The 16,568-nt window shown below is 36.2% G+C and overlaps 1 protein-coding gene across 1 annotated transcript in view; it reads left to right on the forward strand.

Annotated features, from left to right (window-relative positions):
* The window catches only part of ARFGEF3 (ARFGEF family member 3), a 69,553-nt gene that overhangs the window by 3,452 nt on the left and 49,533 nt on the right, over positions 1–16,568 (forward strand). Inside the window, exons 2-4 of the mRNA XM_015823728.1 lie at positions 1,187–1,238; positions 6,477–6,558; positions 7,575–7,706. Of these exons, the coding sequence (XP_015679214.1) occupies positions 1,187–1,238; positions 6,477–6,558; positions 7,575–7,706 (266 nt within the window). The remainder of the gene's footprint in view (positions 1–1,186; positions 1,239–6,476; positions 6,559–7,574; positions 7,707–16,568) is intronic.

Below are 16,568 nucleotides of genomic sequence, written 5' to 3' on the forward strand. Positions count from 1 at the left end.
TGCCGTCGGCCAAGCAATGTCGGCTGGCGACCCCCAGGGGGAGGGCCTTCTCTGTGGGTGCCCCCACCCTCTGGAACGAACTACCCCCCGAGATCCGGACGATCCCGGATCTCCTAACCTTCCGCCGCGCCCTCAAGACATGGCTTTTTCAGCAAGCGGGACTGACCTAGGGTGAATTTTAAATAGGGAAATTTTTTAAAGATTTTAATAATGTCACAGCTATAAATATTTGGTTTTAATTGGCTTTTAAAGGGGAAATGTTTTTGTGTTGTTTTAATGTGCTGTGAGCCGCCCTGAGTCCCGTGGGGAGAAGGGCGGCATACAAGTTAGTGTTAAATAAAAATAAAAAATAAATAAAATAAATATATAAATGTGCATGTTGTTCTATGCTAGGCTGCTTCACTATTTTTATAACTTTAAATGGTCGATAGTTTTGCCTTTGCGACTCATATATAGAGCAATAGTCTTTTTAAAGTGTTCCTTGAAATATATTTAAGATGTTTACACTGCTGGGGTTTTAAAACAACTATCCTTTCATCAATTTGTGCTAAAATAATGCATATTTTTTTTTTATTCAAAACTAGGAATAGGGTTATCTATAGGATGGATTATTTTGTTTTCACTTACCAGTCAGAGGAAAATAGGGTAGGGAGGGTTTTCAGTCCAGATTAAATTAGTATTTGTAAAACCTACTAATTCAAACAATAAAAAATAACCATGAATGGATCATAAAGCTGTACTTTTATTTATTTTAGGATTTGAGTTTGTTACATAAATTAAACAACAATTCATGTGCATTTCCTTACATAAGCGTAATAAGCTCATTTAGAAGTTAGGAAATGGTGTCATTTAAGCTAAAGAGACAAGATTTGAGATATCTTATTGTACCATATGGAAAGGGAATTTACCAAGGGAAAAATAGACCAAAATAGGAGGAAGAACAGAGCCTATAACAATAATTTATTGGGGAAAAGGTGCTTTTAATTCAGTTCTGAACTAAATTAAATACCTGCCCATGTCAATCCACATATATGTGCACTTGCAGTGTATGACTTGAACAAATCTGGGATAATCCTAATTGAGCAAAATGGGACTTCAAGTTGCATAAGACTGTATGTAATGATGAATGTTTTCAGTTCCATGCTGGATGCTTTTTGAAATAATTCCTTCTCCCCTTTCTACCCAGAAACATTAGAAACTTTAGATGCTACTACCAAGATCCCTCCTTATCAGTTAAGGTAGGAAATACATTTTTTTTTATTTTTTGGTTATGACTGACATTTGAAATGAAAGAGTAAAAGTCCTTTCTGTTTTACATTTGCTGACTCTTGAAGTCAGTGTAACATTGCTATGAACCAAAGATGTAAGCAAGCTGACCCATTGGTCAAGTTTTCCATTTTCCTACATAGTTATGTATTTATGATTCCGAGATGCGCAAGAATGTTTGGGTATATAGACTGCTTCAAATATGATGGGAAATATTGTGTTTGTAGTTGCCAGGGTACTCCCTTCCTCTCTCTCAAATTCTGTAAAACCTCAGCCCCCAAAATCAACAAGAACATCACATCTATTGTAATAGGGGAAGGATAAAGGAAATGAAGATATTAATTTAGAAGCTTTTGAAGTGCCTTTGTGAAGTGCATTTCAGTGCTATCCAAATTAATGCTGCCATTGTCAACGCACATTATTATTGCTTGTTTTGGTAATAGTAATTCCATAATCAGAGAAGGGCAATTCTGCAAAATCCCCATGGTCCAAAGTTTGCGAAACCCTAAAAGTCACAAATTACATAAAGAAATGGAAATGGGCAAAATTAAAAGCTCAGAAAAGATTATGAATTATGCCTCTCTTTCTAATAAATTGTTTGAAAGTAGACACCAATTTTGTACTGCATGCCCCATTCTTGCTTAGGAAGATGTGACTTGGTTAATATATTGTTTAATCATAGCGTGTGGAATGAACCACCGTTGGCCAGGCTTATTCATAAACCATAGCTTTCACTCACAGGAGCTGGGTTCATACAACATATTAAGCCATAAACAAAGCAATAGTGTTATTATTAAAGATGATAATAGTGTTATAGATAATGATTCATAATGCATGAACTTAGATGATGTGCAAGCTTTGGGAAATATTAAAATATCATTAGGTAATAACAGTGGCAGGATTAAGACTATAGAAGCAGTGGAACAAATATTACAGATCTGACACGAAGTTCTAGATATATTTTTGTCTTTGGGTCCATAGCTTTGACATATTTCTGATGGTTAGAAGGCCTTGGGTTATGGAGAATATCACAAAAGATATCTCCATGCTCTCTTTCTTTGTTATTTCCTATTTGCTTGCTGGCAGAACTGTTCTCTGGATTGATATTGATCTACAACAGAGTGAAATGCTGTCCTGCTATTTTGTTAAAAGTCCAGCTTAAGTGGCTACTTATTAGCATTTATGGAAGATGAAGTGCAACTTATAGAGATAGATAGATAGATAGATAGATAGATAGATGGGTGGGTGGGTGGGTGGATGGATAGATAGATAGATGATAGATAGATAGATAGATAGATAGATAGATAGATAGATAGATAGATAGATAGATAGATAGATAGATAGATAGATAGATAGATATTTCTGTTCAATTGTGTCCTATTCTTAGAAGCTCCCTGGACAATTCCTGCAGTTTTCTTGGTAAGCTTCTTCAGAAGAGGTTTGCCATTGTCTCCTTCTAGGGCTGAGAGAAACTGACTAGCCCAAGGTACCTAGCTGGCTTTGTGCCTAAGGCAGGAATAGAATACAGAGTCTCCCAGTTTCTAGCCTAGAGTCTTAACCACTACCTCAAATTGGCTCTCTACATAGGTGAATATATTACATCTGTATTAAAACAGAAGCAAGGAAGAGCTTCTTTCATAACTGGTAATAACTTCTAAGTCATTTGAAATTTCCCTCTCTAGGAAGCATTGTGCCCATAAAAATAACCATTTTTTATGAGAGCAGAACTGGCTTCAAGATTTCTTATTTTCTGTATGAGTTTGTTTCCTGACCTTTTAACTGTGGCCTTAATAGATGAAAAAGAAGAAGAAAAATCTAAATCTTTCTCTATCACATCATCATAACATGGTGAATTAGTCTTAACATTGTTAGCCATGTGCCATTTCACATTATGAAACAAATCGTGTTCTGAAATGTTGTGTCATTGCCTTTAGCTTTGGGCAACATTTTCTAATACTGTAGTTCTAGATTACCTAGTTGTTGTTTTTTTTAAAAAAGTATGTCAATGATTGCTTTTGCTTTGGTTTCCATCTGCAGGTTTTGTTGTACAATAAAGGCTAAATCCAGAACTACCTTTTTTTTCTCTAACAAGTAGGGTAGGCAATTTTGAAGATTGTCTGAGCTTTTGCAGAAGGTGGGTAAAAGCTATGGGAGTTGCATGCAGCTTTTGTAAAATTGGTTCAGGTTGTTAAAAAATATGAAGACAATTTGGTTTCCTTCCTTCACTTTTAGTTTTCTAATGTTTTTCATTTTGCCAGAATTGTGCATCTAGAAGTGCTTTTCCCCACCTCCTTATTTCATGCATCACCAATGGCTTCCACTTAATTGCTTTAACATTTACCAAGATGATCTGGTAATCTTTGATAGCCTTCCATGAAACTAATTTTTTGCTAACTTTGTTTCAGTTTCTACTGTCTCCTTTTTTAATTCCAAATACTTTAAGCAATCTGACTTGAGGTAATCTGACTAATTCAGACAATCCATTGCATATTGTTTATTAGGCTTATATCTCTCTCTTCCTTAAAGAGCTCAAGGTAGCATCCATAATACTCTCTTACCCATTTTTCTCCTAGCAGCAATTTTGTGATGTAGGTTGTACTAAGAAAAAGCATCTGGCCGAAAGTCACTTATGAGCCTCCATGGCTAAGCGTAGAGTAGAACCTGAGTTTCCTTGGTCCTAGTATGTATAGCTACAATGATAAATAAGATACTTATTCAATAAGAAGAATGAAATAATAGTTCAGTGTTTTGAAGACATAGCAACAACTGAATTTTATTCAAAGAAATGGAGATTTCCAAAGATGTTCTTAGACTAGTATTCTGTATGTCAGTTGAAGTGGGCTGGGATTTTAGAAATTTCATGCTATAATTCATTTGTCTATTTTACAGTTCACAATCCCTTTTGTTTGGTTTCGTTTTATATTCTCCATTGCACTGTTAAAATTCAGACTCTGGCATTTTGAAGCTACAGTAGTTGAACCATCTGATGGGTCAAATTGTAGAATGAAGAGATTAGGGGATAAAACTTTAGCTGATAAGGGCAAGAAGTATCTAATTGGTATTTAATCGCTAAATGCTGTGATGGGAATAAAGAAGGTCCCATAACATTAATCAGAGCTTTGGCTGAATCCTCTTCCTGAGAATAAGAGGTTAACTAATTGATTTAGGTTGAGGTTTTTAATCTACTTCACTATAATAGTGTACTCAGGTCCAAATAGGGCCAACCATTTCAGATGACCACTAGATGGTAACAGAGAAATAGAGTTTTCTCTATCGCTTTGCTTCCATCTAATAGTCATCCAGATTTCTTAAACCTAACTAGTTCCATAGTTTATCAATGGACCAGTTTTATCATTTAAAATGTTGTATCTGTACCTGAAGGGCCTTCTGACAATCAATGTGTTTGCAGATTTTAGTTGTAATACACTATATCAGTTTTATTAGAATCCACTTGTTCCTTTGCCAGATGGATATCTAGATGATTTCCATACAGTAATAATTTTTGTTCCTAAAGGCACAATAAATATAGCAGAATCAAGCTAGAATTTCCAAACATGTTCAGAATCTACTTATACTTTTTGCTTTGTTGCTTTTCTTTTCTTTTATACTCGATGTTAGAAAGGAAGAATGGGTTCAGAAATCATTTTCTCATATTATCTTTTCAAATCCAGCCCGTAGACTTTAATATCTAAGAGGATATGCCAGCATCAAAAATCAGATGTTAGGGTATTTGAAGTTTATAGTAGTAGGGATAGAGGCTTGAATGCTGAGTCTTTTGGTTCTTGCCTGAATAATCCAGCTTTGTTGTTGATGTTGAAAATAAGAACGGATAAATTCCCATTCCCCCGGTCATATCTCATATACTTTTAGCTAAAATTAACGGCCAAAAAGAGCCATATTGTTTCATGAAATGAATTACCTGCTTTTTATACCTCTTTGATACCAGCGAAAGACAGCAGACTGTTTATTATTATGTTTATAACATTATGAGGAATTGCTCTCTGTTAACATATGAACAGTGCTGTCAATACTGCTATGTCATTCTCCAAATCAGTTTGCTGTAGCTTTCACATTTAGAGAAATACAACGTTGTTCCATCCCATTTTGTAAATTAATACAACTATGCCACATTTGAAACTCTGATCATGATCAGGCTTAAAAAATGAGTATTAAACTGACTTTATTGAAATATAAATTGAACTAATATCATATCCATACTCTTAACAGAATATCAGCATGTTGGAGCAGTATTCCATTTGATTATCATACATTGATTGCTGTTTTTGCATTACATTCATATCAAACTGGAATCTAACTCTTAAAAGGGTCATTTTTATAATTTAAAAGTGGACATCATCCAAGATAGTTTATGTGTTGTGCAAAAGCATTAAACAAAAATCCACCAGGAGAAGGGCGGGATATAAATACAATAAACTTCAAACTATCAAATATTGACAAAGAAATTCCATAGTACTATATAGATTTCAAGAATTTTGCAGAAATTATTGGCTATATGGAATTGTTTGGTAAAGAGATAATTTCTTTTTGTAATGGAAGAGAACAACAGCTCTGTAGTCAGAATAACCCACTAGGTTAAAAAAAAGTCATCTAATTTTCTAAAATACATTCTAAAATACATTATACAACTGTTCTATTCAAATGTAACAGTCTTCTTCTGACACATCCATTTGGAGGCTGTAAACCAGGGGTGTCAAACTGCCGGCCTACGGGCCAGATGCCTCATAGCAAAACTGCACCCACCCCATTGCCGGCAATGGCAAAAAAGTCACGATACGTCATGACACGTCACATGACATTGTGAGTTTGACACCCCTGCTGTAAATGTAGATATATTTTTTTATTTCTTTGTCAGAATATTCAGCTTTAAATCCTGGCTCAAACGTTGTCTTGCTGAATCACAATTAAGATGGGTTGTTGATCTATCCCTTGATATCAGTTAAAGAAACAAAGAAAAGGACACCAAAGAGGAAAATAACTATAGGAATTGTATAATTTTGTTGCCTGTAATTGAGCAAATGATCATAGTGAAGAGGCTGATAGCAACATAGCTGCATCAGCACCTTTTGTCATTCGTGTATGGATCAAAGGGGCTATAGCACAAGTAAAATAAACTTTGAAAAATTAATCATAAAAACACAAGCTACTTGATTTCTGAGTTCTAAAGAAACCTCTCTTTCTTTGAAAACTAGGGAGAAGTGCCTCCTTCCGCTGCAACTTGCTTTGGAGAGCAAGAATATGAAACTGGCACAGCAAGCTCTAGCAGGGATGCAGGTGAGTGGCTAAGGTTTGACCACATTCGGAGTTTTTGAGTGAAATAAGAAGTTGACAGGAAAAGTGAAGGATAAGAAAGCTTAATTATATAATTTAAAAGCATGCAGGCCCATGAAATGAAATGGAAGATAAGCAAGACTATGTATTAGGGCTAATCCTGGGCAAAACCTTTACAAGTGGTTGTAATGTAGCCTTCCTCAAATTTTATGCTCTCAAAATATATCTGCTTATAAGAAAGCATTCTCAGCCATCTTTCTTGGGAGTTGTACACTGACACTCTCCCAGTTGGGAAACAATGCTGCAGTGAATATTTATGGAGCAATAAGGAGTCTTTCATCTCACAAATGAAAGGTGGACTGGTAAGTGTTGTAGGTCTCATATGCTTGTCTAATGAATCCTTTAAACAAAAGCCCTTGGTACACCAAGGTATACAGATGTTCCATCTTGGGATAATTGATGGTTTCATACTTTTAAGATGGAAAAAAACCACCTCTGGATGAATGAAAGAGAGGAGAAACTTAGTAACTCATCTTTTTTTTTTTTTTTTTTAGAAAAGTCCAGAATGTTAGTCTGACCAGTATTGAATGAGTGGATTGGTCGGCATTCTAAGGGCAAAGTTCAGTGCTGCACTTGCCTTTAAAATTTACCATTTCTTTATTGTTTGGTTAGTAAACTTATCCTTAATTCCTGCTGGCAAAATTGAATCTTTTAGTTTAGATGATCGTGAAAATATCTCCCTGGTCCCAGAACTAGAACTCACCTTCTGATTTTATTTACCTTATCTGAATTATAAAGGTTTTTCCTCTTCATACTACAACAGGAACTATGAGCTTCACTCTGTCTTGTGATAGGCATTGCATGCATTAAATAGATTTTACTATTCCACCAAAGCTTGCTTCCTGTTACAGGGTTTGGAAAGGAAGGTAATTTACTAGTAAATATTATGTTTATAACAACATTATGGGAGAACCGAATGGAAAACCTGTGACATTAAACAGTTCCATTTTTCTTTGCAGAAGCTGCTATCTGATGAGCGATTTGTATCCATGGAAACTGACTCTGATGACAAGCAGTTGCTTAATCAAATGCTGAATGCAGTCAGAGTGACTCCATCTCTCAATGAAGACCTGCAGGTAGAAGTGATGAAGGTTAGTGTTTTACAGACGTCATTACTTGCTTGTTTGCAGGACAAGCTTCCTATCTGACTCAGCTCTGTAGCTCTGGAGTCAGTTGTGTCCCTTGATTGAATTATTTTATGCCACAGTACAAAGCTAGCTCTTATGCAGTTGTCTTATTCTTTACTAATGTAAGCCTGGATCTGCAGGACTTTACCTGTGTTATTTTTTATTCATGTGAAAAGTAATTTTCTTCTTAGTTGAAAGTCTGCCGTCCCTTTTCCCCAACCTTGGCTAACGAATGCTCCAGGAATTATCTAGTTCTAGTACACATTCTATTTGCTCCAGGCCAGGGGTAGACAACCTTGGCTCTTTTATGACTCGTGGACTTCAACTCCCAGAATTCCTGAGCCAGACTGGCTCAGGAATTCTGGGAGTTGAAGTCCACGAGTCATAAAAGAGCCAAGGTGGCCTACCCCTGCTCCAGGCCATCCCTGTTCCTAACTTCTAGCTAAGTTATGCATGATGTCTAGTTCTTTGTTACTCATATCAGTCCTCTAACCACATAGAATTGATAAAAGTGTTACACGTGCATATTCTCTGTGAATAAACATTTTTTGTTCTTGTCAGACAGACTTAACAATTACAGGCATCCCATAGCCTTGCTATGTTTTAGCAGACATCTCATCACTGTTGTTTCCAGACTGCACTCGGATATGAGGGAAAAACAAAGTGGACGTCCCTCCAAGTTCTGGAGAATTATGCTGAAATCCTATTCTGTTGTTTGCCAATGGCAGAGACAATCAGAATCATCACTGTCCTTAATAAACAAGGGTGGAGAACACTTTTAGTTGTTTGCTAGACTAAAGTAATTTTAACCAAATTGTGTAAATGGATATACTGTATTATCTGCCTAAAAAACCAAAAAAGAACATTTCTTGGGCTCCTCAAAAGTCCCTCACTTTAGTGGAAGAAATGTTTACTTCCAAATCTCTGGCAAACTTCTGCACCTGAATTTATATGTGGAAAACTGTAAATACATTGAATATATTGAATGCACTCTGCTACTCCTAGAAATACAGTTTCATTACTGTGAATTAAATTAGTAGTAGTGCTGACCTGGCAAGCAGCCATATGCATTGGAAATGAGAAAAATATCAATATAACCTTGTTCTGCTGACCGTTACCATGGCAGTTCCTTGCTGGAAGACTGCATGTCTGGAGAAAAATAAAATTATGATAGTGTACTTCCTTTCTCTAAGACGTGTATGTCATTCAACCTACTGAGACTATATAAAATTTGAAGAACAGGATGCTTTTATGCTCCCATATCTTCCAAAGCACTTCTCTGGAATCATGTTTGAAGCATGTGGATACATTGCCTTTCACACATGCAATGGTTTTTACATTGGTAGATCACAATTATGTTCAGAAGAGGTCCACTTTCACATTCTTTTAGGTGTTTGAATTCAATGCAAAATAGTTATAATTCAGTAAGCTGTCTTGATATATTCCGCTTCCTCAAAGAAACCCATTTTTATTTTTTTTTCCATAGTTTAACTTTGGTTTTGAAGTTTAACAAGAAGATGGTTGGAAAGGATTGAATTGAAATAGCTTCTTTTTTTTCCGAAAAAAAAGTAGAATGATTGAAGAGGTTGTCATTCCTTTCTACCAGTGGTGGGATTCAAATATGTGAATAACTGGTTCTCTGTGTGGATGCCGCTTCTGGAAGTCCATTCTGGGCCTGGGCAACAAAAAAATTGCTACCAGTTCTACCAAACTGGTATAAACTGGCTGAATCCCACCACTGCTTTCTACCAATTCAGAAGCCACCAGTTTGCTAGATATTCTGGAGTGTTATGTTGGATTGGAGAAGGAGTGGCAGAACCTGGGGGCAGAGTTAAAAGAAGGATCAGCCTTCCTTATCTAGCCACAAGCAACTAAGTCCAACCCCCTCCCCCTTGAATTCCATTCACCCTTATCTAATTCCGAGCAGGTGCTAACCATTAGTTGAGAAGATTCTAGTGCATAGGCTTTTGAGCAGTAAATCAGTTTAATCGGACCTTCACATGAGGGCCTGTTTTTTCACACCTGGCTAGGACTTTAGAATACTCCAACCCAATAATGTTATTTTCTGCTCTTTTCAAAGTCAGTGTTTCAAATGAAAATTAATTAAATTTTGCTTAAATTCTCAAATCCTTCTTATTTCTAATATTTTTAAATTTAAAAAGTAAGGATATCCCGGAGGATATCTTCATAAATAGAGAGCTTACATGTAATATTCCTTGTCTACTATGCAATTAGCAATTAAGCTTTAGCTTTTCAAAACTATGGAGCATCTGAGAGTATAGTTCTAAATATTCAAGGTGAGGAAGGTCTATGTGCAACTTTTCAGGAATTTGGGAAAGCAAATCAATAAATGTGACTTGTTTACATTATTTTGAAAAGGACCAGAAGAATAACGTGTTTGTGGGCAATCAATCCTGATTTAAAAAACAATGAGAGATTAAGGCACTTATTTCTTACATTCTGGGAATTAGGTTTGTGGGTTCCTATGTTGGGGCTAATCCGAAACAGAATGTGTATTTTGAACAGAGCTAAAGTGTCAACTCTGTTATATACTTACTCCGTTAGTTTTTATTTGACATTGATGTTTTATGACTGTGTCCATCACAGCAGACATTTTATGATTCAAAGTGTCATTTCCTCTTGTAGCATTCATTGGGTAACGGTGTTCTTAATAACTTCTCAAAATTCTAGATGTCTCATCGAGTCAAAAAGATTGATATGAAAGCTCTGTTTAGGATTTGTTATAATCATTTGGCTAGATTTACATTTTTAAAAAAAAAATCCATTCATTTTATGTTAATATTGTCAACTTTGGGCTGTGAGATGTCTGCAAAAATTGCTCAGTAGACAGTAATTTTGCTCATAAACTTTCCAGATCACTTTATCAACCTAGCAGTAAAACTGCTAAATTGTGAACATGGAAGTGTTCTGCCAAGAAAATGGACAACTCTCTGGTAGAGAAGAGACTTGACTGGGTTGTTGGGTATATTTTTTCCTTGATTTGACTTGTTCCAACTTCCCACATTATCCTCAAATGTAAAAGAGCTGAGAAAGCAGTTGCATGCAAAGAAAGATGAAAATAACTAATTAATCCCAGCTCAACTATTTCCCTGAACCAGTGTCAGGAGTGATCTTTTCTAGTATTTATGAGCTATTTCTTCTTTACTGTTAATTAAAGTGATAAAGAATCTCTAGACTGAGATGATGACTATATACACTGATAAACTGTTCTTTGTTTTTTTACTCTGACTCTGGAATAATTAATCTTCATAAATTTAGTAGGTCTCCTGTGTCATGCAGACATGGAATAAAGACTCCATTACAAAGTGAATAAACAGTTACCTAGACAGAAGTGGGATAAAATAAAAATGCATTTTCATGGAGAAAATCTATCTATGTGGTCGTCAGGAGTTGAAAATGACTTGATGACACATAAATCAATCAATACCTGCATTTATTTGATGGGTGTGTTAGTTGATTGTCTCTTTCAAGAAACATTAATCTTTCCTTAACCGAATGGAAGTAGAGATGCACTGTTATTGATTTTCTGTGTTGACTAGGATTCTCATGTTATTTATTGTACAGAATTTTTCAGTCACTTTTCATATGCAGTGAAATTTAATTACATTACAATGAAACAGATTCTGCTGGATTTTCTTCCATTTAAATCTTTTCATAGATTCAGCTTTGCTGTGATGAATACATCCTGATCCTATCTTTGCCTGTTTAGATATAAATAATACTGGCGTGTTCAGTAAGATTTCCCTCTCCCTTCCAAAACCTCCCCTCACTCATAATATAATATTCAAAAAGTAATGTTAATATATTATGTACTTAACTGCAGTGAATTTTGGTAAAAATAGACTTGAGAACAATAGTATATCATTTAGATGTGTATATCAGATTGTGATGGGAGATAAAATAAATGCTCTATTAAGCCGCATTTAAGCTCATAATATTCTTTATCCTTTTTGTGAGGTTCAAGATACTGCAGGGTAGCTAAGAGTGGCTTTGCAGTACTGAAAGACATTTCTGTTTCTACAAGGTGGACCGTTTGACGTTTGCAAATCTCCTCTCCTACTCAGTTACAATGTTTACAGTACTCTGGAAATGTCAAATGTCATTTATAATTACTTCCTTGTTCTGTCAGACTGGCAGAACAGGAATTGCAGTATTTTTACTTACCTAAATCACTGTTGTAAAATATTTGGCATTTCCCAAGTCACTGTTTAAAAGTGCTCCTTGAAAATCCACAATCCTGAATCTATATATTCATTTGGGCTTTTGAAGAATGTGAAATATTGATTCAGAGAAGATGTCTAAATGTTACCTCTGAGGCAGTTTCCCATTACAGGACCAAACTAGCTTTAAACTAAGCAATCAATATGATCAACCCAGGCCAGGGATAATAAGTCTGCTAATGACAATAGTGCCATTCATGCAGAAAAAGTAGCTCTAGTTGGCCTGTGTTCAGTAGCATTTACCATGTATGTGTGAGGAGGGAGGGAACAGAAGAGTCAGAATGGTAGGCACAGCAACACAGTTGAAGGACCACTTCTTTTTTACATGCCTTAATAACATATGCATGTCCAAATGGCGGGCTTCAATAATGTTGCTGCAACTGCCATTTTTAACCATTTTTAAGTGTTAACTTTGTTAGGCTACATAATGTTATCCTTCAGGTACACTTAATTTTATTTAATTAATTGTAAAAATTGCACAAGTGCATGGACTTCCGGAAGTGGTGTCCACGCACTTCGAGTGGGCCATTCTAAGCCTGGGAGGCTTCCGTGGCTCAGAACAGACTTCTGGAAGTGGCATCCACGCACTTCCGGTGGGCTGTTCTGGACCTGGAAGACCTCTGTGGCTCAGAACGGACTTCTGGAAGTGGCGTCCACACACTTCTGGTGGGCCATTCTGGGCCTGGGAAACCTCCTTGGCTCAGAATGGACTTCTGGAAGTGGCGTCCATGCACTTCCGGTGGGCCATTCTGGGCCTTACAAAAAAGGGACAGAGCTTCAGCCAGTTCGCCAAAATCAACAAAAAATTAGCTACTGGTTCTGTCGAACTGCTGCGAACAGGCGGAATCTCACCACTGATTCTAACATTGAATAAGGAATTTTATCCCCAGAGCCAGGGATAAATATTGTCTTCTTTCTGCTGTTCCTAAGCAGACAATTTTCTTGCTTTAGGCCAGGCATGTCAAACTGCCGGCCCCCGGGTTGAATGCATCATATTGAAACCTCTCCCACCCCATTGCCGGCAATGGGGAAAAAGTCACGATACGTCGCAGGATGTCACATGACGTCGTGAGTTTGACATAACTGCTTTATGCTGTCTGTCTTAGCCCAGTGAATTAATGCATTTCTTCTTTAGCGAACTGCTTTACAGTTATTCCATGCCTGTATAAGAGTTTGTCTAAACGTTTAAGCATCCATCTCTCTGAGTAATTGTTTCTAATCACTGGAAAACCATTTCACAGCTCCAGTGCTTAATAGACAGCTCTGTGTTCATCCTCTTCATAATTAAAACATCATGCTGTATACGCTGAAGGAGTACTTAACCCTTCTAAATGTATATACATGTTTCCCAATTTTTTTTGCCTTTTTTTTACCAGGTGGCACAGAAGTGCTTCAATCAGAGGACTGAAACTAATTTTAAAAATTCTATTGTTAAATTATACTGCCTTTTCTGGACCTTGGTCAATATTTATTATCCGTAAAGATATCAGTTTAGAGATCCTTGAGAACAACATATGGAAATGTGCCAAAAAATAGAAAATTAAAATTGCTCTCCATTCCATCCAGCAGATCCATCCAGCTGATGGAAGTGGTTTGTTGCATTCAGCACACGTAGGATTACAAATAGTGTTTGTAAACAGTGGGAGACGCCCCAGAGTAATGTGGAATAGTCCATCCCATAGATACGAATCAGAGCAAAACCAAAAATGCTGGGAGACTACAATTACAATATTAACTTCTAATCAGAACTGAAGAAGATTCTTGGATGAGAAGCAAAACATTTTCAAAGGAAAAAAAACAAGAAAGTCCAATTGTCTTTTGAAAACATATCCTAAATAGCTGCACTAGATTAATAAGTGAATATAATGTAATGCTTAGAAAGGTAATGTATGGGTATTTATTTTTTTCTAAAGCTTCTTCCATAAGGGAATAAATATACAAAAATTATTAATATTACATTTAGTGGAATATTGTAGGTTGCATCATTTCCTGGCTATACAGGAAAACTATGGCACTTTCTTCATTTGTGCATTCTTTTCCATTGAATAGAGACTCTGATTGCTCCTTGTTTCTGCTTACTCCTATTTTATTTATTTCTATTTCACATTTATGAACTATTAATACCAATTCATTGTTTTTAAGTCTCTCTCTCTCTCTCTCTCTCTCTCTCTCTCTCTCTCTCTCTCTCTCTCTCTCTCTCTCTCTCTCTCTCTCTCTCTCTCTCTCTCTCTCTCTGTGTGTGTGTGTGTGTGTGTGTGTATGTATGTGACAGAGAGAGAGAGAGAGAAAGAGAGAGAGAAACCCAGTTCGTAGCTGCAGTGGATCTTATTTCATTTTTCTCTCTCCATTCTTGGTATATATTTTTTCATTCATATGAGAAAGACCCTAAGAAACAGGGCAAAGAGATGCTGGCTAGGGAATGGTCAGATAAGAAGAGACATAGTCCACAACTGCCTAATGGGCGAGAAAGAGGCTTAGAAGGGACCCTCCCTAACTTGTCAAGCTGTAAAGGAGACGATGGGAGATTTGTATTTTCAGATTTGCAAGATTCTGTTAATGTAACCATACAATAAAGTAGTTCATCTGGCCATGTTTCCTGTCTGGTTTACGTGAGAAGGTTAACATCACTCTAGCAAGTGTGCAGGTACAAATCTTCTGTTTTCTCCTATACTCTAACCGAGAAGTTAGAAAAGATCTCTTCTGAGCCCATTATGCAGCTGTGGGCTATGTCCCCTCTTATCTGACCATTCCCTAGACCAGGGGTCTTCAAACTTGGCCCTTTTATGACTTGTGGACTTCAACTCCCAGAATTCCTCAGCCAGGCTGGCTGAGGAATTCTGGGAGTTGAAGTCCACAAGTCATAAAAGGGCCAAGTTTGAAGACCCCTGCCCTAGGCAGTATCTCTGCTCCATTAATCAAGGTCTTTCTCGTATACCATTACATCAGATTATTACAACAGTATTTTATCCATGTTCTACTGAATGTGTTGTACTGGCACTAGAAAAATATTTATTCTGAGTAAATGTAGTTAGATAATATGAGGTCTGTTACTTATTTTATTTATTTTATTAATTATTTTATTTAGCAGTACTGAATTCATATCAGTTGTTCATCACTGCAGCAGATAATCAGATCAATATGGGGAAAAGAATTAGGAATTTGGTGCAATGAATTTTGCAAGAGTATTCAAACTTCATATACAGATGGTATGCTTTTGAGCAATATGTTCTCTTATAACAGTTTTCATGTGGTAGAGATTTCTTAAAATTGTAGTTGGCCCAATGTTAGGCTATTAATCTCCTCTCCCTCCAAAGTTTCTAAAAATAACTGTGATTCCAGATTGAATAAATTGAAAGATTGGCAGCTTTGCAAATACAGAATGCTTTAATTCAGGACAGCTATTTTGAAAATAATAAGAATACAAATCTTCCAATTTTGATCTGAGGACTTTAACAATTTCTTGAGGCTGCAAGTTACTTTCTGAACTGAAATGCGTTTCTGTTTTACAGTATTATTTTTTAACATTCTGCAATTATTTTGAAAATGAAAAATTCAAATTATATTAAGTGCTGATTGCCAATATGCAAGTGCTTGAAAATACTGCCAAATTCAGTTGTAGGAATATATCTTTCTATTTAATAAAATCAAAACTTTTTTTCTCTTATTGATTTGTAGAACCCATTAAGATAATATTCATTTTCTTGGAAACCAAAAACAATATTTTCTCTTTTATATCAGAAAGCTCTCCAACTGTGGTTAAAATCTACAATGTTATTTTGGCCATTCAGTACTGGAGGGAATTTTCTTCTGAGCATGTGCAAAACAAGAATTCAATATTGTTTACTTAAAACAAAACAGGGTTTAACTGACCACATTTTAAGGAAAGTTACTTCAAGCTCCATTCCAATTCTCTTCCCAGTGTGTAAGCATCTATATTATTCTCCATGATGCTCAATAATACAATGACCTTATCTGGGGCATCCTGTCATATCAAATATACAAATTTAAACTGTGCAGAGTAGGATTTTATGTTGACATTGATAATGGAAAACATTAAGGAGATCAAGAGGCAGCTTCACTTTGAGTTTTAGGACCTATCTTTCTGTTCACTCAAGGATATAAACTCTGCATCTATTCAGGATGGATAAAAGAAATATTTACCCTCGTTAGATTTTGCCATTTACTCCATAATTTTTTAGGATCGTATTTTCACCGTTTTACTGTACCTTAGCGTAGCTGTTGTTTTAAGCAGAAAGATGAGCTGTGTGTTTCATTTATGTTTTTACTTGTTAGATTTATTCCCCACCTTCCTTCTAGGATCTGACAGCAATGTACATAGCATTATTTTTCAGCTTTTATAGAACAGCATTTGGAGTAGCTTGCCCAAAGTCATTCATTGACCTTCCAGGGCTGTCAGTGAAAAAAAAAGGGCAATTTAAACAACTATGCACGTCTACAATGTGGAGAGGTTAGCCCCATCCCTGTTAACTTTCTGTAAGTCCCTCAAAACATGGTTGTGTGAAAAGGCCTGGGAATTCCAAGGGGAGGGTGAGTTGCCAAAGTGGTCCTGTTGTTAATATTTATT

The sequence above is a fragment of the Protobothrops mucrosquamatus genome, unplaced genomic scaffold (assembly GCF_001527695.2).
Source record: "Protobothrops mucrosquamatus isolate PMUCROS unplaced genomic scaffold, P.Mucros_1.0 scaffold1969, whole genome shotgun sequence".
In the NCBI taxonomy this organism is placed as follows: domain Eukaryota; kingdom Metazoa; phylum Chordata; class Lepidosauria; order Squamata; family Viperidae; genus Protobothrops; species Protobothrops mucrosquamatus.